Source organism: Amblyomma americanum, chromosome 1 (genome assembly GCF_052857255.1).
Source record: "Amblyomma americanum isolate KBUSLIRL-KWMA chromosome 1, ASM5285725v1, whole genome shotgun sequence".
Taxonomy (NCBI): Eukaryota; Metazoa; Arthropoda; class Arachnida; order Ixodida; family Ixodidae; genus Amblyomma; species Amblyomma americanum.
In genome coordinates this window covers 223,508,113-223,535,262 of record NC_135497.1, presented here as the reverse complement: position 1 = coordinate 223,535,262, position 27,150 = coordinate 223,508,113, and the positions used below count along the sequence as shown (strand labels likewise).

At 45.4% G+C, this 27,150-nt stretch overlaps 2 protein-coding genes across 2 annotated transcripts in view; one reads left to right on the top strand and one right to left on the bottom strand.

The window, feature by feature from the left end:
- The window catches only part of ftz-f1 (ftz transcription factor 1), a 303,218-nt gene that overhangs the window by 12,753 nt on the left and 263,315 nt on the right, over window positions 1-27,150 (top strand). The window lies entirely within an intron of this gene.
- Window positions 14,675-17,779, bottom strand: LOC144095293 (uncharacterized). Its single transcript, XM_077629074.1, has 3 exons — window positions 17,389-17,779; window positions 17,194-17,312; window positions 14,675-15,631 (listed from the first exon to the last, which is right to left on the bottom strand). Exons 1-3 carry the CDS (start codon window positions 17,573-17,575, stop codon window positions 15,527-15,529), a joined length of 411 nt encoding a protein of 136 aa, XP_077485200.1. The 5' UTR covers window positions 17,576-17,779; the 3' UTR covers window positions 14,675-15,526.

The window sequence follows — 27,150 nt, the reverse complement described above, 5'->3', positions numbered from 1 at the left end:
TACCAGTACAAATTTAACCTCCCCGCATTTGTGTACGAGAAACTTGTCTGCATTTTATTGGCGACTACTGCGAACGTAAGGGAAGACGATATGATGTTTACGTCGTATTTAACCGCATGAGCTATCTCCGCGTATCTATAGCTCCTGCATCACAGAAAGGCTGCGTGCATTCTTTCAAGCGTGCGCTGTGCAGGGGCTGCATTTGAGGATTTAACAGATAGAATAATTCTTCAACTGCATAAAGCAAATCTTGTCGCGTCCCCTGTGACTCCCCTCAGCGCTACTGCGAGCACCTTTCATTTCTAGCGTGGAGCGCGGTCATCCATGTTTCTTTCGCCAGGTGGCCACAACACTCCAGGCAAGCAATGAGGCGATGTCATAATAATAATTGTTTTTTTTTAGGGGAAAGGAAATGGCGCAGTATCTGTCTCATATATCGTTGGACACTGAACCGCGCCGTAAGGGAAGGGATAAAGTAGGGAGTGAAAGAAGAAAGGAAGAAAGAGGTGCCGTAGTGGAGGGCTCCGGAATAATTCCGACCACCTGGGGATCTTTGACGTGCACCGCCATCGCACAGCACACGGCCGCCTAAGCGTTTTTCCTCCATAAAAACGCAGCCGCCGCGGTCGGGTTCGAACCCGGGAACTCCGGATCAGTAGTCGGAGCGCCCTAACCACTGAGCCACCGCGGCGGGTGGCGATGTCATGGTGGGAGCGCTTTTTTGGTGAGCAGCGTAACCACAACGTAGAGATCGCAAATCTAGAAGATTGAGCTGTTGTGAAAGTTTGAGATTTTGAGTTTATAAAATTACGACTCGGTGCACTTCAAAGAACCCGAGTTGGCCGAAATCAAGCAAAAAAAAAAAAAGCCCCGCACTATAGGTCTTTACCAGTACCCGTGCACGATGTACATTTCAGATGGGAAAATGAAATTTAAAAAAAAGCGTGCTATGCATCGCTGAACGGCAGGAGGCAGTGAAACGAGGTAGAATTGAATATTTCTCGTTTTAAAGGCCTTCATGAAATTTAGGCGGTAGGGCAGTCACAGACTGAAGAAAGGTGCGCATTCTTTGGCTGCTATATGAAATTGTGCTTATTTTGCGGCCAGCTCGGCGGCGGCGGAATTCTTCCGGATATATAAGGGATGGGAGGGGGGGGGGGGGGGGGGGGAGGGGGGGTGCACAGGTTCTAGGTCGGATTATGCCGAAGGTGTAGCTGGGCTGCTGACATATCGGTCTCGCGGCACCGCACTTGTTCCCCCGTGCACCTGTCGCGAGGTGAGGCGCGGGCAGTGAGTGCACGCACGCACGAGGCCGTGGAAGGTCTGGCGTCGCGCCGCCGCTCCCTGGCTGGCCAGCTGCCAGCGATCGTCGACGCTTCATTGTGTCCCTTTGTCCATTGTGGCCCGCCCAGACCGAGGCGATGTCGCGGGCCATCGGTGGCCGGCCCTGCGACGGCGAGCCGCGCGCGCCATCGGCTTTTAGTGGCACCGTGCGTCAGCATCTGCTCACGCGAAGGGACGGCAGAGGAAGAACGCATGTGTACTAGTCAGGCGATGAGCGTGGGGCTTCGCGAGCCTGTGTGCAGTGGAGTGACAAGTAAACGAAACTCGGTTGTCCGCTGGCCTTCAGAAAAATAATACGGCGTATTTTACGCGCGCCTAGGGTGTTTAGAGCACCACTTACGGGCCAGCGTGCCAGCCGATGAATTGCCAATAGCAGCCTCGGCGTCACCGCCATTAGACCGCGGACCAGCGTACTCTTTGCCTTTGAAGCGAGTCGTATTCGTGTGCTTGGCGCCAGTCGGGTCAAAGTGACCGCATCACTAGTCCGTGCTCACATTGAGCTGGCGTCCTAAGTATACTGGAAACTTGTTGGCCCACTCGAAAACTTGGAAGGAGAAGGGGCTCCCTATTTCCCCTCCGAATCCACCCCTGCTGAAACTCACGCACACGCAGCGCATGCATTGTTGATTTGTGCCAACCAATGTATTATTGTCTTTACTGACTGCTTGATCTCAAAAACACCATTTTGTCCTTGCTTTACCTGGGGACAGGCACATATCCAGAGGGAGGGGGAAGCTTGCCTTTTCTTTCTATACTTACAGAAAGTTACCTTTGATGCCTCCTGAAAAATATTTCTGGCTACGTTCCTGCCTGGGGATGCATATATTACTGAGCTTCTCCAAAACTGAAGTTGTGCGTTCAGTCAAATGCCTTAGGCGTGCGCTTTGATCATACGTTCTGGCACTGCCATGTGAATTTCTTTTACGAGTAAACTGTCACAGGTGGCGGGCCCCAGTTCATTCCCTTAAATACCTCCCTCGCTGCGCAAAACTGCAAATATATAATTCGCTTTTTCTCAGCCGTCTAAGTTACACCTGCCTCGAATATTTGGAAATTGTGCTCATGCTTCAGAAAGAAAAAAAAATCCTTCGCGCCATATGTACAGGCCTTGTGTCTTTCCTCCTGCTCCACTGTTCCATGAGCTTAGAACCTTGCAAGTGCCCTCCTTGGTGAACTACATTTTAGCCTTGGCTTACGCGTAAAAATATGTAAAAATTAAGCTTACCTATTTTATCTGTCTTTCCAACCCCACAAAACACATACGCCCCTTTGAAACCCGAATTCCAGAGAGTTGGTGTGTTCCTCACTTGGGCAATCCTGTGGGTAGACCCAAAGCAAGATCTTGCGATGTTTTTATGCTTGCGGTGGTAGTATGGTTGTACCAAGTGAAGTAAATAATCAGAAACAAATTAGATAAGTATCCGAGACTGGGATTCGAACCCGCGGCGGCGCGAACAGATCAGCTCACTGCGCGAGAGCACTAGGCTTCCTTTATTGCACTACCCTCACGCCGCAGCCGAACACGTCTCGTGTTAAACCGCAACACACTCTGGCGCTGTGCACTGCACATCGTCTTCTTCATCAACTAATGTAACTACCAAACTAATATTCGCGCTCTGAGCTATGTGGCGGTAGTGACAGATGTGCGCTGCATGCGTTGGCGTGCACAACGTTGTGGCAGAAAGGCGGCGCTAGCGCAATATACGCGTTGGCGTTGACAGCATTGCTGCAGAAACGTGGCACTGGAGCGTAGGCCGCCGGCGTACATCGGATAAATTTGCATTGACGATGAAAAAGTTGAAGACGCCCATAACTGGCTCCCTGGGTATTACAACTACTTTTCCCGCCAAACTTTCCTGTATCCAGCAATTAACCGCCTGTGTCTTGGCCATTCCACCGTAGTGGGTATGTGCCAGCAACGTCTGAGGCCTTCCTTCCTTCCTTCCTTCCTTCCTTCCTTCCTTCCTTCCTTCCTTCCTTCCTTCCTTCCTTCCTTCATTCATTCATTCATTCATTCATTCATTCATTCACGCTTTACGCTACGTGGCGGTGGTGTCGATCTGGAAAAAGCTGCTTTCGCACAATGTTTCGTGCTTAGCAATGCTAAACCGCCAGCCATTTTTTCCCCGTATTTTTCCACACAGCCTTGTGTAACCTTGCTTGTGGAAGTATATTACTTCTGCCGTATCTTTAGTGTTAGCGTCCTTGATAATTAGTATTGATAATACAATAAAAATTGTTATTAATAATTTCACCCTTGACGTCCTCACACAATTTGCGGGGTTCGTACGCTACGGTGTGAGGATTTTTTTTTTTCTGTTGGGTTCTGAGAGTACTCAGTGGCCCTCTAATGTAGGCACCCTAGAACCCTGGACTGAGGGACGCTCCGTGACGGGGCAAACCTGTGATTAGACGCGATCAGTGTTTTACTTCATCGTCATCATCATCAATGTGTATTTTATTTCAGTGATGCGTGTTCTTTTGCTCAAAACTTGCGGTGATAAAATTTTACTCATATTATTGCTGTTGGGTTTGTAAGCCTACACATATCTCGTCTAGCACTTCGTAATTATTTGCGTAAAAGCTGTGCTGTCTGTTTGCTGCCCAGAGAAAGAGGGCTGCGGCAAGCTCTATGTCTTGACAGTTTTTTTTTTTTTGTGCAGCTGCTCTGTCTGTATTTTTTTTTTACAACACAGAAATAAACTAATTTGAATTTGAAACATAGCGGTCGCTCTTATGTGCAGGGCACTGGGAGCATTGTCAGGACTTGATTGTGGGCGGTGAACGGAATGCGGATATGTCCGCTCCGTTCAGCGTGTACACAGTACCGGGCCCCGGCGACGCTGCCGGAGTGCAGCTTTGGTTACTATTATTCCGTGTATTTTTTTTCTTCTTTCTTTTGTAATGCACGCTGAGGGCTGTCGTGCTAGCTGCGGTGTGGCTTTTCGAAACAAATAAAAACAGGGACTGCTGCAAGTGTGCGTGCGCGTAAGTTGTCTGGCTTGCCGCGATTGGAATTTTCACTGTGCGCTGCCTGTCCTGAAAAACATTAGTCAGTGTCTCTCAGGGGCAGATTTATGCGGGGAGTGATCGTCCCGCTCCAAGCGAAAAAAAATTATCTGGAAAACCACGCAGAACCTTCCGTGTTTTTTTTTGTTTTTTTTTTTTTACAAAGCTGTGCACGTACCAAATGAGACCGCCCCCTGCTCAACCAGTTACCACATAAGCGCATCCGCATGAAGTGGAGGGTGCGGCACTTGTACAGTTGCGATCAATTAATGAAAATTCCATTCTCATCTGCGGACGTTTTCCCTTGCTCCAAGTTAACCGGGATATAGCTTGCATGACAGCGACTGTTGCGTGAGTAGCAAAAGGTAATTCTGGTATGAGCGGGAGTTGCGCGGTATGGGGCAACGCAGGCATAAAAGCGTTACTCCGAAGAACACGTGATTGAAAAGGGAAAAATGGAATACTACACACTAAATGGTAGACAATATAAACCGATCGGTCGTTGGAAAGCAAGCACTTGTCAATTTGAAGCGATATCCGTATCGCACGAGAGTTATTAACTTTTTTAACATAGCGGAAGAGGGAGTGGGGTGGATGTATTAGAGTAGGCGTATACCAGTTTACCGTACGCCGGCTGCGCACGCGCTGTGAAGCAGCGCTTCTCTGTTCGTCGCTTCCGCTACTTGAAGAGAACGGAAGTATCGAGTGTCGTTGCGAAGGTGACGTCAGCGCCGGGGATCGGTCATAGAGCGACTGTCAGTGTCGCGTGGGCGCACACGTGACCGAGGCTGGTCCGCGACTGGCATAGCATCTCCAGCATCTCTCGACCCTCCATGCGCCGCGGAGCAGGGGTTCGCGGGGGTTAATCGTCGTCTTTCCTCGTAAAGTAGGGAGCCTACATGTCGCGCCCCCTCCCGGCTTAGGGTGGTGACTTCCTTTGACACAGCACATGCCGCCTCCCGCTAAGACCCATGTTGCCAGCGCGTGTGTTGTCATGGTTACGGGAAGACGCCGCGCCATCTTGTTCCCCGCCGTGCATAGGCGCGCATTAGCTGCTGCAGCAGTTGCGTCTTCATCGCCGTTCATCGTTGAGTGGGACAGTCATATGTTGTCGGTTGTTGCACTAAGTGCGCCAGGAAGCTTACGCAGCAGCAATGCCCGGGTGTTGCGTTCCGCAGTGCTCGAACCACTGCAGGAAGGGCACACGGATGTTTCGTTTCCCGGCTGACTCCAACCGAAGAAAACGTTGGCTGGCACAAGTAAAGCGAGACTGCTGGGAACCCACTGCTGCTTCTCGCATATGTTCTGTGAGTACCGTACCTTTTTCTCTTTTGTTACCTGCTCGCTTGTTATGTTTGGTGTACTGTGCTTCACGTTTACGATAATTAAACCACGGCCGCCTCGAACGGCGTGCGCGGCGTGGGTTTGATAACAGGCTACGCATTGCGGGCGTGGGTGCAATCTTCTCGTTAGTTTTTAGATGCGCTGGCGGCGTGTCTCGAGCACCAAGGGCGAGAAGCAACGGTTCGCATTCGCCCTCGCTGACTGTAATTCTCACGCGAGTGCACTCACGATATATTGGCGCCCGCTTCCTTGTTTACGCTGTAATACATGCGCCAAGACTCATGTCAGAGAACATGACTGAGGTAGTGAAAATAAATTTCTACATCTCTCTGACATTGTAGGCGTTCGCTGTTTCGTGAGCGCTGTGGTCGGAGGAACTTATTTTCAGTCAGGTCTGGTTATCTAGGCACCGTTCTGCTGTACGACGCTATTCGGTAGAAAAAGATTGGAAACCCAAGATCAGACTAAAAGAACACATTTTGTATATGCCCGGTTACTGGCATGCATATGAAGCCTTTAGGAAGCCCTTATCCAGTTTTTTTAGCTTGGCACTATAGCCTGGTAAAAGACAGCATGTGAAAACATTACAGCAGGTAGAAACAGCTCTGTAGTTGTAACGCTAGTCATGTTCCGGTTTGCAGCATTTGTCACAGTTATGTGCAGGCATGAATATACTTCTTGATGCTTATGAAGTACTTGCTGCCATTCATTTCAGGCACATTTTGAAGAAACAAGTTTCGAGCAAAACAGACAGGATGGCTTAAAGAAGCTAAGGCCAGATGCGGTTCCCACACTTTTTACTTATCGAGGTAAGCTTCTAATTTTGATCCATCTCTTAAATACAACTCTGCCTCATTCATATGAAATGTTTGCAAAGAAATTTGTCTACACGTATACGGTAGTGCTGTGGTTGCTTTGTGCAAGCTCAAAAATGTCGCTCATCTGCTTTTAGAAGGCTGCAAAGAAAGGTTCATCACCATCAGCATTTCAAGGTCCATAGCAGGACGAAGCCTATCCTACTGACTTCCCTTTAACCGGTTCCTGTGCCATCTGTGGCCACATTATCCACACAAACTTCTTGGTCTATTGATATGGCTTTTATATCCAAGCATTCCTACAGCGCATGTTTGCATCAGCATCTAGATCCCTAGCTAGAAATTTGTTGGGATCCATGCAATTCATTTCTTGTAAAACTAAATCGCGGGCATAAAAAATATGTATATTGCACGTTATTGTAGGATCATGCATTCGAACAGCACCTTCAAACATAAAATCACCTTAAGCCGTGTTTTAACGGCTTCTGCATTACCTCTGGCTCATTTTTCACTGTAGATTGAAAAAAAAATGAATGAATGACAATTGAAATCTTCCGTGTAAGCCATAAAGGTATAAAGTATGGCACTAAACAAAACTTTTGCCACCTAACTCTCTGCCTACCCCTACTATATTTGCTTTTCTTGAACACCCACTGCTTCCCTAAGGGACTACTGTTTATCTTCTCTACACATTGAATGCACTCATATATATGATACTAAGATCCAAAACGTAACACACAGATATAGCCTTGTATTCAAAGAGCACAAGGCCACCTATAGTGTGTTTATACTTTGTATAGCATCGTTTTTTCTTTATAATTCACCCGACGCCTGCGAGAAAGGGGGCGTCTAGAATCAAACAAATATCCTAAAGCAGACTGCATACTGTGCTGTCTCATTTGTTCTATGTCACCTGGCACAGAAGCTAAAATGGCAAAATTCAGGACGATTAGTAATTCTAGTTGCATCAATGGTACCTCAGCTGCTAACACAACCTGCTGTTGAGCACAATTTTGCACGACTGAATCATTGCCAGTTGTAGCATGCTTTCCGACGCTGTTAAATATGCACTGGCGGTAAGAAATCTAAAGCCCCCCAGTACAGCTTTGGGATCTTAAAACCCAACTGATATTACTACTCCTGAAGTTTATTTGGAAGTTTTATGCAGGTACTAGGTTGCTCTTCTGTAAATGCAGAATTTCTGCAGTTCTTGAGTGTAGTGCTACCCTATTGACTGAATTTTTTATTTCAGCCATCCCGAAACACCGGAAGCCTCCGAAGAAGCGGTCTTGCTTTCGTCCGGCCACGCCAACGCAAAGCCCAGTACTTGACCCCACCGGAAATGAACCATGTGGTAGTGCTGCTCTAGAGCCTGTCTTCGCATCAACAGCCGAACAAACACAAGACTCGGCTGTGAGTGACAGCATGAGTTCCCAGGACACTGTCAGTCCACTACAATGTGCTCAGGTACCAGGGTATGATCTACCTTTAACAACCACCTTGCTGCCGCCCAAAGCTGTCGACACTGTTATCTATGCAGACAGCGTTGCCCATTCCTTTCTGAGAACAGATAAAGCCAGTGGGGAAGATTCCACTGATGCAAGTCGACTTCCTCTGCCCGCAGCTTCACCCATGGAGGCCGAATCCTTAAGCGCTCAAAGGTCACAGCATAGTAATGAGCGATCAAGTAAAGAAATACCTCAAGCTGCATTCACACTTGGTTCAAGTACGGCTTCAACTGACTTGTCTCTTCAAAGACAGAATGCTGAGCTGAGAAAGAGAAATAAGGACTTGGCCCAAAAGTACAGAAACCTACAGAGGCTTCACGAGCAAACAAAGAGAAAACTGCGCAGTCTTGTAAAGAAGTCACAGTCGCCACAACAAAAAATGATAACCTTGGAACAATTACCGTTCCTCAAACACGACCAGAGAAGGGCTTTGACGGTGAAAACTACGAAGGGCCTTAAGTGGTCTGAGAAGACTATTCGAGAGGCCCTTCAAATAAAGCACGCATGTGGAACAGCAGGCTATGAATTATTAAGATCATTATCATATCCACTGCCATGCAATAGGACATTAATACGAAGGCTTCAAAATATTAAATTTTTGCCTGGAGTTCTTCATGAAGTTTTTAATGTCCTGAAATCCGAAGTAGCCACAATGCAAGACATAGAAAAAGACTGTGTGCTCTTCATGGATGAGATGGAAATCTCCCAAGGATTTGACCACGATCGCTCGCTTGATTGCTTTTTTGGGAGCACTACATTGCCGGAGTCCGCTACAGATGTTGCCAACCATGCTCTTGTGTTCATGGTTGGTGGCGTGAACACGAGATGGAAAAAGGTTATCGCCTATCACTTCACTGGAAGGTCGATAGATGGTTCTATTTTGAAGGACATTGTGTTCCACTTGATTGAGCTTTGTTTTCAAATCTCGCTTAGAGTGCTTGTTGTCACAAGTGACATGGGAGCTGCCAACCGTGCAGTTTGGCGCCTGCTTGGCTTGTCCAACCACAGAAACTCACAGACTGTCTGCTGTATTCCGCACCCGCACCTCCGTGGCAGGCAACTATTCTTTATGGCTGACCCCGCCCACGTCTTGAAGAACATCCGTGCCCAACTACTCCGAGTGGGAGAATTCACTCTGGGTGAAGAAACTGTTAAGGAACAAAGTCTTCCTTCTGGCACTGTCAAGGTGGAGCATGTTGAAGCAGTGTTGAAGTACGACTGTCAAAGTGAGCTGAAGATTGCAAATAGGCTGTCGGAAATCCACATCAGCAGTGGACATTTCACTACCATGAAAGTGAACATTGCTGTGCAATTGTTCCGTGAGGCTCCTGCTGCTATCCGATATTTAATCCAACAAAAAATTTTGCCCCCCGAAGCAGAGGCTACAGCGTGGTTTTTTAACCTCGTGAGCAGGTGGTACACCCTTATGTCGGCCAGACATCCGGTTGTTGCTCTGAGCGATATAGATCCTTCAAAGCATAAAGAGGCCACTGCGCTTTTGGAACTGACGTGCAGCACTTTCCGTCAAATGAAAATGGGAGCAACGGCACATTGGAAGCCTTCACAAGCTGGCCTTCTGGCATCGACCACTGTTGCTCTCAGCCTGTCGCAAGACCTCTTGGACAACCAAAGCTACAAGTATGTGCTTCTTGGCCGGCTCGTACAAGATTGTCTCGAAAACATATTCTCTGTGTTGAGACTCAAGAAGCCGGTCCCTAGTGCATACGACGTTAAGTGTGCACTGAAGCTGATTTGTGTTGGACAGTTCATGCACACACCTACAAATTCTAGCTACGAGGTTGATGACAGCTTGCATCTAGCTGACCTCCTTGACCCAACTATCCAGAGACATGAAGGACAAAACCAAGAGCCTGAAGAGCTAGAAAACCTGTTTGTGTGTGCTCTCACAGAAGCAGAATGTGACATTCTTGCTTATCTAGGAGGATTCCTGGTCAAGTCTGTCATGAAGTCCATTGGTAACTGTAGTGACTGCAAAAATGCCCTTGTTGGAGATGCTACAAATCAGTATAGCAATCCTATTAAGCTTAAAGAGTACGTGAAAAATTCTGAGAACCTCATTTATCCAACGCAAGCAGTGATTAATGTCCTTATAGAATGTGAGGAGCAGTTTAAGACTTTTGCAGATATGAAGGAAATCATGGTGCTCAAAACCCCATTTGCTAGCATTCTGAATGCCCTGTGCAAGGCTGTCAAGTTGAACTTAGGTTGCTGTGAAACGCATCATGCTCAGGCAGGGAAGGTCCTCCTGACAAAATATGTGAGGACAAGACTGAGGATCCATCTACGACAGCAGCATGCACAGAGGGTGGATGGAATGTCTAGCAAAACATGTGCCGCAACAAACCTGGTCTGAACTCTGAGAAGGATGGTAACATCATATGCTTAGATGCTTGCAGTCAGCTAGTTAATGATTTGGCCTTGCTTTCGTTGTTTTTCTATAGTTTGACACAACTCAAGAAAATAGGGGAGATGTCCTTAAAGAATTCTATCCAGCCAATGGCGCCAACCGATTTTCATGACACCATGTTTAATGCTGGGAAGTTCCATCGCTGGGAGTGGCAGATGAACGGCAGTTAACCGTGGCTTAATCGGATTGACCGCGTTGTCATGAAAATCGGTCACTGCTATTGGCTGGAGGGAAACGGTCGGGGGGCATCTGCCACTACTTCCTTGGGTTGTACCCGAATATAGCACTCTGACACTTTCACTGTGTATGTCGTGTGTACTTTGCTCGCCTGTAAATTGTTCACGTCTTTCAGCATATTTTTATGTCACCTCTCTGTAGCAAGCTGTTGCTTGCAGATTGTGTGCACTAACCAATGAAGCTGCTTTGCTTCAGTCAGCATTTGGAAATAGCAAACTGATTTACAGTGCGTGCCACTAGTGTGTTCATCAAAGGTGAAGTTTTTAGGAGCAAGTGTTGGAACTAGATGCAAATGTGTAAACCACTGTTTCAAGTCTTTTGTGAAGTGCGTAACAGTCTTATTTTTGTGGCTGGAGCATCACTACCATGCCTTGCATTATTTAGGGGCTGTAAAACATACGCTCCCACAGAGTTGCCGTGGTGTTTCTCATTATCATTTGAGTTGTTTGCATTACTAGTCCTGCTAATTTAGCCCATTTATTGTGTCCTCTGTACTGCACTCATGCAATTTGTTCATGGCTATCAGTATATTTTGTTTTATGTAGAAGTGTTCATTGAGCAACGAAGCTGCTTTACTTCGGTCAATGTTTAAAAATAATAAGCCTGTTTGCAATTACACCATCAGTGTGCGCACCAGATATGTTTTACAGGAGTGACTGATATGTGTACAAAAATTTCACTGGTTTCACAGATGCTGATAATGGAAGAATGTAATTTCATATGCACTTTAGCTGGCTGCGGATGCTTATATATTCTGTCAGTTTGCTTGAGAAAGAATATGAGCACCTCCCCTTTAATTGACAGTTGCCAGAAGTGTGTCGGCAATAAAAGAAGCTTCTTGAATGTTTACACGAAGGCGTCTGAAAATGTCATTTGGTTTCTTGATTTTAGGTTTTCTCACTTGTCCCATTGTTTGTATTGCTCCTCTTTCTCTGATTCCATTCCAGCAAGTCTCATGTTACACTCTGAACATTTGAGCCTCCTACTGAACACCCTGTGTAAGTTAGTTTCTCAGCACACGTGGAAAAATGGTAGGCAATGTGAAATGAAGCACTGCTTTAATGTTAACTCAATGGCAATCTGTACAAAACTAAGACGCTTACAACACTCGATCTTAATTTGTTAACATCAGCCTCAAGATTCCCTAAATTTTTTTAAGTATGTTTATACCTTTTGCTGAAGCTACAGTGTGCTAGTATGGGGTTGCATAGCTCATTGCGTAGAGCATGTGTAATTGCTCACAGAAGAGCAAAATGCACAAACTAATGGTACATTGCACACGCAAATGCCATTGTGATGTCGGTAATAGAACTACTGGGGCACTTAAGTCTCTTCCCGTGCTGTGAATGCATAAGCATTAGGTGCTACTGTTTTGCTTCTGTTGCGTGGTTTTATTTTGAACCTACATAGACCAGCGTTAGCTCGGTTTACCGTTACATTTTCGATTCTACTCATCGAGACCTTTCAACGATATATGACGATCAATTTTAAATCAAATAAATAATTAATGGTAATTAAGACCTGCGATTACTCCGGTGGAATTATACTCGACATAAGCTATCCAACGATATATAGCTTGATGATGGAGCATAACGATTGATTTTTAATCACGGTTATCTAATTAATGGTCGGTAAGACAAGATTAGTTCAGTGCAATTGTACTCAACATAAGCTATCCAGCGACTTAGTGATGTAGCGTAAATTTCAATTACATTACAATTAACTAATTACCGGTAATTAATTGAGACCTACAATTAGTCCGGTGCAATTATACTCGACATAAGCTATCCAACGATAGAACACTTGCGGCGATTATGCCCGACATAAGCTACACAGCCACTACGGCCACATTCTGTACAGGCCGCGCATGAACCAAGTAATTGATAAGCATTAAAAAGTGGGCCTGCGTAATCTTTTGATTACCGTCATAACATTAAATTCTGAACGCCCAACACCTAAGCTCGGTTAGTGCTCATCGTGAGGAGGAACCCTTTTTACGTAATTGATAAGCGCTGCTTTTTGGCGTGATGACGCGCGCAGAGGAGAGACCCGTTCGGAGTGTAATGCACCGTCGCTGAGAACTGCTCTATGTCGTCGGAACGGCGTCATCTGTTGGTACTAACTTCGAAAGAAACGCCGATAAACTAGAATATAAACTAATGTTGTAGATCGCCCCAGCGACCGCGCCACTGAAAGCCGGGGATGCTCTCTTCAAGGGGAACAACATGGCTGCCCGTCATGTTTAGCGGCCGTTTTCGGCAACACTGGGAGAGATGTCACCACCCTAAGCCAGGCGGCAGGTATGTAGGCTCCCTATCGTAAAGAGCGCCCGCGCGCCGCCTTCCCGGCCAGCTTGGAACCCAACGTTTCCGGCGACGGCATTCCTCCGGTTGCGGACAGTAGCACGCAAGCGCGGGCGATTCGTTTGTTTTGTTTTGTGCACCGAGAAGCAGCGAGGATTCGAGCGAGTCACTTCTATAGGGGCCCCGAAGGTGGCGCTGATAGCGTGAAAATGAGCGGGACGCTGGTACCACTAACCTCGCACCCGGGAATGCAGAAACACGCAGTGGAACCGCTTGCGTTATAAATGTGGGGAAACTGAAATCCCACGCTGCGCCTACGGTGGTAGCATCGCGCGCAGAGTCCGCGTAATTTTTCACGAACTGCCTGTCAAGGTAGTGCGGAAACGGCAAAAAGAGGACAAAACACCCCGAGTTGAGAAGATGTTTGGTGAGATACCTCTTGAACACTTGGCGCACGTTCACTCAAAGTACAGATCGTAGATGGAATCCCTTCTGTCACCACATGGGCATGAAGAAAGAGGGAGGAGGAGGACTTTAATGGAACAGGAGAGGTCGGCCTGGCATGCTACTCCAGGGGCATGAAGAGGACATGGGTGGTAAAAAGGGGATATACGTTCAACGGGTTGAACTTGTCGAGCCAAGAATCTCCGTTGTTCGGAGCAGTGCTTCGTGGTGGCACCCTCCTCCGGTGGCGCTTCTTGTTGCGAGCTCTCGAAAGGGCGCTAATGCGCGTAGCCGGACGAATAGCACTCACCACGAGCATGAGGCCTGAGCATAAAAGAGCTGCGGTACACAGGCGAGAGGCTTGCAGCCGCATTAAAATTCGTCATTTAATTCTGCGCGATTCCACGAATCCGTTGTCGCGTCACGCATGGCTGATTTTTGACTCAAAACTACCGCCATGCAGCCTACCTAGCACTTTCGTTATTCGATGTGTAGACTGCCATGTAGTATGTCTTGCCGAGTGCCGCGTACGTGAGACGGCGTAACGTATGCGTCCTACCTGTTTTCGATCTTTGAGGCCGCTGTGCAGTTTGTCTTCGGTGTGGGCCGGGTGTCAGAGCTCGGATTGTAGGCTTCCGTCTCGGCGTTCTCGAGCGCTTTATTTTGACGGGAGTTCCGCCGAGAGTCGACGTCGGCAAGCTCTAGTCCGCAGCTGTCACACAGCGTTGATAGTCCACTCTTTTCCTTTACCGTAAACCTACGCCCCAGAAATGTGAAACTAAAATTGCGCCCCATTGTGCTAGTTAGATTCTAGAATCGCCCTTACAAAAAAAATTATGGAGTTTCTGCAGAATCTTTATTGCTCATTCGCATCACACAAAACATAATTTCTGTGGTGTTCATGTTGATGTTTGTGTGGAGGCCTTGTCGAAACCTTCCAGAAAATTTGCCGCCGATTGTCTGATGTGCACGTGCTGACTAATTGTCTGATGAGGATATGATGCATCCTCTGAGGAGTTTCTGGTGAAGACTTGTGATGATTTTTTGTGGAATGTTTCCAGAAAATTTGCCGCCGATTTTCTGATGTGCACGTGCTGACTAATTTTCTAATGAGGATATGATGCATCCTCTGAGGAGTTTCTGGTGAAGAGTTGTGATGATGTTTTGTAGAATGTTTCCAGAAAATTTGCCGCAGATTGTCTGATGTGCACGTGCTGAATAAACGTCTGATGAGGATATGATGAATCCATTTGAGAGATTTCTGTTAACGATGTTTTGTGGAAAGTCTGCAGGTAATTTGAAGCCGATTTTGTGATGCAGATGTGGTGTCTGATTTTGTGATGTGAATGTGATGTCTGATTTTGTGATGTGGATGTGATGTCCGATTTTGTGATGTGGATGTGATGTCAGATTTTGTGATGTGGATGTGATGCCTGATTTTGTGATGTGGATGTGAGGTCCTATTTCCTGATGTGGATGTGATGTCTCATTTCCTGATGTGGATGTGATGTCTCATTTCCTGAGGTGTATGTGATGTCCGATTTCCTGATGTGGATGTGAGGTCCGATTTCCTGATGTGGATGTGAGGTCCGGTTTCCTGACGTGGATGTGATGTCCGATTTTGTGATGTGGATGTGATGTCCGATTTAGTGATGCGGATGTGATGTGATTTTCTGATGTGGTTGTGGTGTCCGGTTTCCTGATGTGGATGTGATGTCCGATTTTTTGATGTGGTTGTGATGTCCGATTTCCTGATGTGGATTCACATCCGATTTTGTCCGATTTCCTGATGTGGATGTGATGTCCGATTTTTAGATTTGGATGTGATTTCCGATTTTGTGATGTGGATTTGAAGTCACATTTCCTGGTGTGGATGTAAGCTTCGATTTTGTGGCGCGGATGTGATATCTTATTTTGCGATGTGGATGTGATATAAGCGCATAACGGTAGTACTAGTGCGCTCTGTATCTTTAATCAACAGTAAAGTACTCCGTGAATGCATCCATATGATCACCAGAAAATAGATTAATGCCGCAGAGTACATTGATCAGGTATGAGTTTTGAGAATTTATTTTGAAACGGTAACAAATATCGTTACAAACTGTCCACGATGTAATTTGATTTCTCGGGAGACCATGGAGGAAAGGCTGTATCTAAACGGTTGTCCCGACACTCCAGGAAACTTGGAGCATGTGTACCCTGAAAAAATAAAAGCAAAACCAAGTGTAGAGCAGTTGTAGCATTGCACAAGCTCTGAATTCAGTTTCAAGGAATCAGGTCCTTGCTTTTGGCTCGGATTGTGGTTCAAGACCACAAGCAACATTATGCAAAGAGGTAATCATGAAAAAGAGTGGAAGAAGCAAAAATGTTCATTTTACTGCCATTACCATTTCACCCATTTAAGAGGAGCACAAAGGAACATATAAACCTAACTGGTTAATGAGTGGAAGAACCAAATGTGCATTTCACATGCCATTACCACCTAATCCATTTACCACAAGTAAACATACAAACTTAACTGAATATTACGAAGACAATACGAAGACACAATTGTCTTCGTATTGCATGCGCCACAGCCGAGAGTTTTAAAGTTCCGATTATCACGAACTTTTCCAAAATGCAGCACGATACCCTGCAGGTTATAACATTTCGGGTGCTTTCTTTTAGCCACTTAATCTCTGACAAAAAAAGAGGAAAAATGGAGAAACTAATGTATGCAAAGAAATCTTTCAATGTATCAATTACTTACATTCTTTAAATTTACTTGAGATGACAGTAAAATGCCCCAGTACACATTTTCGTCATTGAAGTGTAAACTCTGAGCTTGCCTTAAGACTGCTCAGCAATGCTCCGACCGCAGAGGCCACTATGCTGAACGTTTTGTGGTAGTTGGTGCAGACTATTATTCATTCTTTCAATCTTCGCTGCCTCCAGGCGCAATAGTAATTTAAAATTAGCAATCCGATGTTCTCACTAGCCGCAGATGGCCGGAAGAAATAACGGTTAAACTACTTTTAAGCTGCAGTTGACCGCTGGCAAAGAGTTAGGTCAGTCTAGAACTGCTTCCAGCAATGGTGAAAACGAGCTTTGCCGGCAGAATCATTGCCACAAAAAACTGCAGGAAAGCTGTTTTTATGGCATCCTAAGTAGACAATGAGAAGACGAATTTCGGCCCGGAATTTCAGCTGGCCGCCAGCAGAACATTCTATCTTTCCTTAAGGCATGCTCTTGAAGAGTTACAAATATTTCATTTATCTGTATTACATGTTAGCTCGAACTTTTGCTCACCTTTACATCATCTGTTAACCTCATCCACCCACCTAATTTTCTGCCGCCCCGTGCTACGCTTTTCTTCCTTAGGAATCAAAGAATTTAGGAGGGGTCAAGTGGATGCAGCTAGCATAGGACCGGGTTAATTGCAGGAATATGTGAGAGGCTTTCGCCGTGGAGTGGGTATAGTCCGGCTGATGACGATGATATCCCTTATCCGAGCGGTCACTCTGCTATCGGTGTCGAGGGTTAACCTCCACTCATCGCGATTTACTCGCTCAAGCCGTTAGCCAGTAGCAATGTTTTGTTCATCGTATGTCCACATTGCTTACCATTCCTGAAAAAAAAATGGTTGTCTACTTCCTTCAACATTGAATTTATGTTCTTTCTCAGGCAAGCAGCATGCTTTGTTCGCCATATATTATAACGTTAAAGGTTACCGAAGCAAAATAGGTGAAGAGAATGTTGGGGATGACGAAAACCACACTTACTTTTTGTCTCTTGGTTGGCGGCTGCGTTCCGCTCTCGGTCTCGGGAGTGTTCGGGACGGCGCCTACTTCTGCTTCCAGAGCAAGCCGCGTTCTTTGCCGCTCCATTGCACGCTTCGTGCCTGCATTTCATGCGAAGCACTAAATTATGACAGAGTCATTCACAAATGTGACCAAAAAGTAAATGATGACACTTACCGAAACCCAGAAGGGTTGCCGACGCTGGTGGCTGGCTGGCTTCCCATTCAACCATCACCATAATGCCCCGCAGTTCTTCTATGGCGCTTTCTTTTGCTAGAAGCTGCATACCAACGTCAGCGTCTAAGGCGCGGATCGCGTACACATCCCATTTTTCTTCTTGCCATTTCACAAACACGTGCGCCATTTTGGAACGGGAGTGGCTGGACTCCAACTGAACTGTTGTCACTCTAGCAAACGAAGCGTGGCTCGAAAAAACGCGACGGAGTCACAATCACGTGACGGGGGTGACGTAGCGTGTCTAAGTGCGGGAGTGGGGAGGGGTTGATGCGCAGTCACATGACAAGAACTGCGGAGTACGAACTACCCTACCGGTTCTGGGAGCTCAGAGCGCCCTTTTTTCTTTTTTTTTTCTTTTAGAAAGGGGGAGGGAAGGCGAGCGAGCTTTCTCCTCTCAAGGCTAGAAGCGAGAGGGAGCTGTGTGCACTTTCATGCTATCTATTCCGGCTCCCGCTTTCCATTCACAACGACGTTCTCCAGTCTCCCCACCAAACTAAGAAAACCGTAGCGTCACCGAACAGAAGCTTCTCGCATTGGTTTCCGAGACGTCCATGACCCGCCTGATTCTTCAGCGGGTCCGCGTCCACGGCCTATGCTGTACAACCTAACACGCGTACTGCCTGTGTGCATGCCGAGAGGAGCCTGCACCTAGAAAGCTGGCAGTGATAGCAAGAAAAGCAACCGAGCTGAAGAAGCGCAGAAGGATATGCGGATATGCTTCAAAGTGAAAGAAAAAGGAGGGGAGAGGTAGGAGGGTGGCTGTGAGCACGCAGAAGGAGAGGACTTGGTCGGTCTGGCAATGATGGAACGAAAGTATCAAAAAAGACATATATAAGGGAAAAGGAAGATGTGTTGCTAGGTTTAATGGCACATAATGAAATATTAAAAAAGAAACAAAAGACGGAATAAACGCACATTGTAAGAGGTGCACGGCGAGGTCCGGGAACGAGATGCAAGAACAGACATGCAATTAAAGTTAGCGACTACAGTATTTCCCGATCAGTTTAATCCAGACGCCAAGATATTTAATCCTAGTGCCGCTGAGTTATTAATATTATTAATAATAATAATATATAATGTGTTTTGTTGCACCGAACGGAGCAGCCGCTAAAAATCTGCTTCCAAGAGCAGCTTGACAGAGCGGCTGCCCTGATATTTGACAGCAGACAATAAGCCACGCTTACATAAATGAATAACTATTGAACATTAGTGGTTTATTTAAATGAATAAATAAAAAAGCAAGAAAACGAATGTTGCCGGCCACGGCAATTGCTATCTAATATATTAACCACCGCAGCTGCAGCCGGCGGAGATTGAACAGAATTGTAAAGGGGGGTACAAAAACACACAAGCGTAAGTCAGGGAAAATACTTAACAGTAACACGGAGGAACACGTCACAAGCGGGAATACTGTTTCGCCAGGAATATATACTCACATAAACATATCACGAATTAATTTAAAGAGGGGAAGTGCGAAATTTTAGCTGCTATTGATTGAGTATTGATTTAATAAGTTAGGAAGCCTGAAGCGAAACATCTGCCCGCCATAGTTAGTCGCGGACCCCGTAACGTGCCAACACTCTGAGTTGTGGGTGTCGTATGTTTTTATGTAGTCTTGCAGCGCCGCTATGAGTGCTAATCTGTTCTTTTTAGTGATGCCTTGTTTTTATATTCGCAATAGCCTGTACTTACAAAAAGGTGTCATTTTAATCATTTTAGCTGCTTAAAGATTGGTCCTGTGTGCGTTACATATTGGTCCTGCATGCGCGAGCTATGATGCTTTATAAATTAATCTGGTAGCTCTTTTTTGAAGCATTACTTTGTGCTGTCTTCTGCTGTTCTTGTTGCTCCTACTAATGAGCAATAGTTAAGAGATGAAAAGAGTGAATTATAATGGAGAATGTTAATGGAAGCGCTAAATTCATGAAGCGTACTTCATTCGTTTTCATGGCGATAATTGTTATAGCACTGGGAACAGGGGGGCCACAGAGCGCAGATGCAGGACAATAACGCCCCCCCCCCCCCCCCCCCCCCCGTAATTGCCCTGCGTCTGCGCACTGGCTTCCCGGTATTACACTATGAAAATGATGGTGATAATGAAATGTTTTAGCCTAATCGATAGCGTCGCCCTATTCTAAAGGTTAAATGAAAAGCAGACAATAACTAGACAAATGTCGAAATGGCTTCTACATCATGAGTTCGCAAGTTTCATGACATCCTCTGCGCTACGTACGGATGAGAACAGCAGTGTTACACGTCGGCCGGGTATTATACCGTCCAGCACTTGGTGAGAGTGCGCGAAAGTGATAGCCATTACGCACCGGCGCTGTCGTGCAGCTCGCACCGTAGCATATCGCCTTTGTATGGTCCTAACGGCAGCTAGCTATTACTCTGAATAGACCGAGTCATTTCGTAGAATGAATTGAAAGTCGTGAAAATGTCCTTTCATAATGAAACTTGCTCCATGCCACGCGACAATTCGTTATGACGCATATGCATTTCATAATCAACGTCATAGCTATGGTTGCAAAAACGACATGGCATGATTCTAAAGTCACGTGAGCCAAGAGAAATGACTCCGCCAGAACCTTTCCTGTAAAGGATAGCCGTATTGCCCAGGGAAGACTATGTCATTGCCGATACCAATCTTGTTGGGTCGCTAAAGACCCTAATCTTTCCTTAAAATCACGTGACTATAGCGTTTCGAAACATCTATAGTCTTCTAATACTCGAAATTAACAGAGACATTTGATACCGTTATTATAAGTGGGGAAAATCCGCATCCTTTCGAAGTTTAATAGTATCATGAGTCATCACTAAACTATCTAGTCGTAGCAACAGACTTATTACGTTCGAAGTAAAATTTCGTCTGCACACCCCTTGTAATTAGGCTGAGAATGCATGACGCTAGGTTGCAAGTGATACATAGTCATGTGACAGGACTACCAGCAAGTCACAGGCACTTTGTCTTAGTCATCACCATAGCACGGTGTCGCACATCTTATCGCGGTACATGTGTGATGCCATGGTGCGAACTGCGACACTGCCGTTATGTAATAGCTGACAGCATCGCGCGCTTTATACACCGGCTCCTTCGGTTGACGTGCACGGTGGTATAAATACCCATCCCGTTGTAGTAGACCAAAAAAGTGATGATCATAGTTATCATGTGATCATTAGGTCTCTCTAAGTTAAATACAACTCGTCGATAACGCATCTTCGAAATTTGTAGACCGCGATTAACTGCGGGCGGGACGGTGGTGGGAAAATGCCACTCTCTCGCTTGGGTTAATTTGTGTGGCGCCTAGATTAAATTGGTTTGCAGTTCTATTAAATACTTTTGCGCTTGGGTAAAGTTCAGCGAGAAATACTGCAAAGGTGATGCAGCTTGGAAGAGAATAGGTGAAAGTGTTCATAGATTGTGTTCCTGCGCCTCGCTAGCTAGTGTCACCATGCCGCCGACGAACATATTGCTCGCCCAGCCAAAGGAAAAACATTCCTTCGATTCGTTGCGCTGACTGCTTCGACGCTCGGACTGAATGCACTTTCTCCGAATTAGTGGCCGGGGGAATGCAGACGCCTACGTGAGCGCACCGCGCCTGCGAAAAAAAGAGAAACCAGTTGTGGCACCCGGACATGCCAGAAACACCGATTGTACACAAAAAAGGGGAGGACCATCCACTCCGAAGGGAAGAGAAACTCACGCGGCCAAAAAAAGAATGGACGGAAGGGAGACAGAAAGACAGGTGGACACCGAGTGGAGGTAAAAAGCTGCGCTACTGAGAAAAGGACGAGGATGAGGCAATTGACGACTATTAATGATTTTCTTAGAGTGCTGGATAACTCGGGACAGATTGATGTTCTTTTTCTGGATATGGCTAAAGCTTTTGATAAGGTGCCTCATTCAAAGCTCATTTATAAATTACAGTTATGTGGTATTCCGTTTTATCTTATTGAATTGGTCAGAGCATATTTAAGTGGTAGAGCTCAGTGTGTTGATGTGAATGGTACTCTTTCTGAATCCCTTCCTGTTACTTCCGGTGTTCCCCAGGGTAGTGTGTTAGGACCTTTGCTGTTTTTAATATATATAAATGATTTAATAGATACCATTCCTCTGTCTGTGTAATTAAGATTGTTCGCAGATGACTGCGTTGTATATAAAGAAATAACATCAATTGGAGACCATCAATTGCTTCAAGAATCTTTGCTCAAAATATGTAAACTGGTGTAAGGAATGGAACATGGATTTAAATATAGATAAGAGTGTACTTCTCAGAGTTACGAGAAAAAAGTGTTAGTCATTATCAATACTACCTTCACCGTAGCCACATTAGAGAGGTTTCACAATATAAATATCTAGGAATTACTCTTAACAACCGATTAACGTCGGGCACTCATATTTCTGAGATCTGTTCAGCCGCTTTCTCTAAGCTTTGTTTTTTGCGACGTAAATTAAAACATACTCCCAAAAATATTAAGCTTCTGGCTTACAGAACTTTTGTCAGGTCCAAACTTGAATACGCTTCTGAAATTTGGGACCCGCACACCAAGAAAGATTTTTATCAATTAGAGCTCATCCAGAGGAAGGCAGTACGACTCATTTTTCATAAATATAGAAAGTCTGACTCTCCGACACAGCTCATGAAAGACAATAACATTCCGTTTCTGCGTACACGCAGAAAGTTAACCGTATTTCTTTCCTTCATAAACTTATAGCTGGTAAGCTTAGCATTTCTCCCCCTCATTCCTCAGGCACTCCACTGCTCGAAGGACCTACCGCCTTTTTTTTTGCCAAAACAAACGCATTTAAGCAGTGTTTTCCCTCAAACAATAGCAGATTGGAACGCACTACCTGAATCGATTTTAACTCTCCTAACGTGGAACAGGCGCTAAAAACTTTTTTGCTCAACTAAAAAGGAAGTGACTATTTTTTCTCCTTTTTTGAGCATGTATTTTTCCTCTTGCTATGTTCATTTTTTGGTTTCGTTTTTGCTGTGTGTCACGCGAAATGTTTTCACGTGGTGTTGTGATTTGTGTTTTTTCATGCCCCTCCTGCTTGGGCCAATGCTGGCCTGCAGTATTTTGGAATAAATAAACAAACAAATAAATAAATAAATAAGATGCACACAAACGCACACTAAAGCTCAAACTTGATGGGCACATCCTAGGCCTACGGCGGAGCGCCTGCGTGACCAGCGCCGCGCCGCGACGGGCGTCGAAAAAAGGCATCCACCTCCATGCTCCCTGTGCTGGCGCGTTCCCCCTCTCGTGCCGACCGAAGGAATTTCAAGCGTGAAGAAAGGGAATTTGGGGGGCTCAGAAAGGACAACTTAAACCGCGAAGAAAAGTTCCAGGAACCTGAGAGAGCTTCAAGCCATGAAGAGAAGAGTCCCCGAGAGCCACGCGGTCCTCCTATTGTTGTAAACCGGACCCCTCTTCAGGCGTGTCCGCAAGCGCCTGTGCGCGCGTCGCCCTTTGCGCACGCGCAGACAGAATCCAGAGAACTCCCGTGCGCGTAGGCGCTCCGCCGGTACGCGCAGGATGTGTCCATCGAGTTTATTTTATGAAGAAATACTTTATTTTGTGAAGAAATACACGGCATAATATATACAGGGTGTCCTAGCTAACTTTAACCAGTGTTTAAAACTATGCAGATGCACTCTAAGACGACGCGACCAGATGCATATTACTGGCTATTGTATGGAGCAAGTCACAGCATTTTTGTATTGTACTTAATAGCATAATTAGTCGAGATTAATTAGCCAACTTCGTAAGCAATGAAAATAGGCGGAAACCGCCAATGAGAAAGTTGTGGAACGGTCCACGAAACGTCCAGTTGAACAGTTTGTAACTTTCCATCTATTATGTATCGGCTTTTTTCACTCTGCAGGTACCCGCGAAATAAGCAAAAAATACCCCGTGACATGCCCGCTTGCGCTCCGCGATTGCAATGCTCTAAACGTTCCGCCTAGGAACGAACAGGTCATTTAGCCCGGTGTGGCCGATTCACACGACGGACTGTTCGCCCGCGGCCCGCGCATCACGTGTTCGTGCGTCACCAAATCGAGAGGCGGGCTGTTGGCCGGCGGACTGGACAAGCAAGGAAGTTCAAGTGCCTCTCCCCTCGCGGGAATTAGTGGCGGCCCGCGAAGGTTAGCTCTGGCAACCACCTCTCTTGCTAATATTTCGGCTGCCGCATTTCGCTGAGTGACGTTGAGCTGGCGCGCTGTTTTGACAAGCTGCACTTCTGTATTGAAAGTACATCAAGAACTTTTATGTGTTCGTGCAGACTGAATTTCTATAGTGGAATCACATAAAAAATATCTGAGGAATTTATATTGAATGAATTCCTGTATTGAAATTACATCAAGAACTTTGATGTGTTCGAGTGGACTAAATTCTTATAGTGAGATCACATGAAAAATATCTCAGGAATTTATAATAAATGAACTTCTGTATTGAAAGTGCATCAAGAACTTTGATGTGTTCTTGCGGACTGAATTTCTATAGTAGAATCACATGAAAAATATCCGAGGAATTTATACTGAATGAATTTCTGTATTGAAAGTACATCAAGAACTTTGATGTGTTCGGGTGGACTAAATTTCTGTAGTGAAATCACATGATAAATATCTGAGGAATTTGTACTGAATGAATTTATGTAGTGAAAGTACATCAAGAACATTCATGCGTTCGTGTGGACTGAATTTCTATAGTGAATACACATGAAGAATATCTGAGGAATTTATACTGAATGAATTTCTGTATTGAAAGTACATCAAGAACTTTGATGTGTCCATGTAGACCGAATTTCTATAGTGAAATCACATCAAAAATATCTGATGAATTTATATTTATTGAATTTCTGTATTGAAAGAACATCAAGAACTTTGATGTGTTCGTGTGGACTGAATTTCTGTAGTGAAATCACATGAAAGATATCTCAGGAATTTATATTGGATGAATTTCTGTGGTGAAAATACATCAATATCTTTGACGACTTTGTATGGACTAAATTTCTGATGTAAAAGCGCATCAAACGCTTCGTGTGGTTTTAATGGAGGTCTCTCTACAGAACCGGAGTTTCTGTCGACATCCTGATGAGTCCATAAGAACCCCATGAAAACTCAACAAAGATTCCATGTCCATTTTTGTAAGGGCGGTTTTTATAATAACTTTTCCAAGTGTTATTTTTACCAAACGGAAGGAACAAATCATCGGCACTCGTTTTGCGGTGGGGCATAAAGTACTTTATGTCCCCATAACAGCTGCGAAAGACAGGCTGAACGGAGGAAATGATAAATGGCGCTTTTCTGACTCTTTCTTTTTTTCGTTTCTAAAAGTTATGGCGCCGCGGTAACGTTTACTTAGCCACATGCATTTACCTCTGTGTTCGTTTCCTTTCATTTGTAACAGTTATTTCTCGCGTACGTTACCGCCCTCATTCTCAACATATCCGCGCTCATGCTGGACCTGCCGTGTATTGGCCCGTACTTTGACTGCCAAAATTTCAGAGCAGCCGCCGTTCGGAGCGCACGTCTGCGTTAGTTCAGAGCTTTTTTTTTTTTTTTTTGCGCGGAGTGATGTCTACAAGGCAAGTCGGTGCCAATGTTCTGCGAGCTCGCATCTACAGGCTGTACCCGAAACTTGCTCCTGGGTCAAAGGTCGAAAAAAAAAATCAGGTTCTGACGGAAGAATTAAAATAGAAACTGTGCAAACACTCAGTTACCTCCGGGTCCATTTTTCGTAGCACGTAGTCGACTTTCCATAATTCGAACACGGAGTAGGAGACCACAAGTTTGTTTCTAGCTATTCGGAGTTCGAAATGAAGGGTACCTTTTTAATACACGATGTTAACGGAACCAGAATGCGTTGATTCCAATAAACTGGAAGCTCGAATTAAGCCAGTTCGAATTAACGAGATTTCGCTCTGTTACTTTTGTTGGTCCGTTTAGTGTACTGGCATTGTCGGTCTCCTGCATAAAGCGAAAATTTTAGGGGCGTTATTCTTAATCCGACAGTTCGTTTTGTGAAATTTTTCCGCCTTCCTTGCTGTGGTGTGTCGATGACCAATTCTTGCTTGACCTCGCGAAAGCGGGAATGGTGCGAAAACCGCGCATGTAACCTTTCCCGCATTTTTCTCTCTTCATAGCCATATCATCATCATCATCATCATCAGCCCTACTACACCCACTGCAGGGCAAAGGCCTCTCCCATGTCTCTCCAATTAACCCTATCCTTTGCCAGCTGCATCCACCCTTTGCCTGCAAACTTCTTAATCTCATCCGCCCATCTAACCTTCTGCCGCCCCCTGCTACGCTTACTTTCTCTTGGAACCCACTCCGTTACCCTTAAAGACCAGCGGTTATCTTGCCTTCGCATTACATGCCCTGCCCAAGCCCATTTCTTTCTCTTGATTTCGACTAGGATGTCATTAACCCGTGTTTGTTCCCTCACCCACTCTGCCCGCTTCCGATCTCTTAACGTTACACCTATCATTTTTCTTTCCATGGCTCGCTGCGTTGTCCTTAACTTAAGCTGAACTCTTTTCGTTAGCCTCCACGTTTCTGCCCCATAGGTGAGTACCGGTAAGATTATGCTGTTGTACACTTTCCTCTTGAGGGAAATTGGTAAACTGCCACTCATGATCTGCGAGAATTTGCCATATGCGCTCCACCCCATTCTAATCCTTCTAGTTATCTCCCTCTCATGATCCGGATCAGCTGTCACTACCTGCCCTAAGTAGACGTATTCCGGCACAATTTCTAGGCTCTCGCTGCCAATTGTGAACTGTTGTTCCCTTGCTAGGCTGTTGAACATTACCTTGGTTTTCTGCATGTTAATTTTTAGACCCATCGTTCTGCTCTGCCTGTCTAACTCGTTGATCATGATTTGCAGTTCACCTCCTGAGTGACTCAGCAAGGCAATGTCATCAGCAAATCTCAGATTATTTAGGTATTCTCCATTTATTCTTATTCCCAACTGTTCCCAATTCAGGCCTCGAAATACCTCCTGCAAACATGCGGTGAACAGCATTGGCGAGATCGTGTCTCCTTGCCTGACGCCCTTCCTTATTGGAATTTTATTGCTGACTTTATGGAGGACTATAGTAGCTGTGCAGTTGCTATATATATCTTCCAGTATTTTGACATAAGGCTCTTCTACCCCCTGATTACGCAATGCCTGTATGACTGCTGAGGTTTCCACTGAGTCGAATGCTTTCTCGTAATCAATGAAAGCTATATATAGAGGTTGGTTATATTCTGCGCATTTCTCTATCACCTGATTGATGGTGTGAATATGATCTATTGTAGAATATCCTTTACGAAAGCCTGCCTGATCATTTGGTTGATTAAAGTCTAACGTTGCCCTGACTCTATTAGCGATTACCTTAGTAAATACTTTGTAGGCAACGGATAGTAAGCTGATCGGCCTGTAATTTTTCAAGTCCTTGGCGTCTCCCTTCTTATGAATTAAGATAATGTTTGCATTCTTCCAAGCTTCTGGTACAGTCGAGGTCATAAGGCATTGCGTATACAGGGTGGCTAGTTTTTCTAGCACGATGTCCCCTCCATCCTTCAACAGATCTGCTGTTACCTGATCCTCCCCAGCTGCTTTTCCCCTTTTCATTGCTTCTAAGGCTTTCTTTACTTCATCTTTCGTTACTGTCGGGATGACGCATTGCTGTGCACTGCTGTCTTT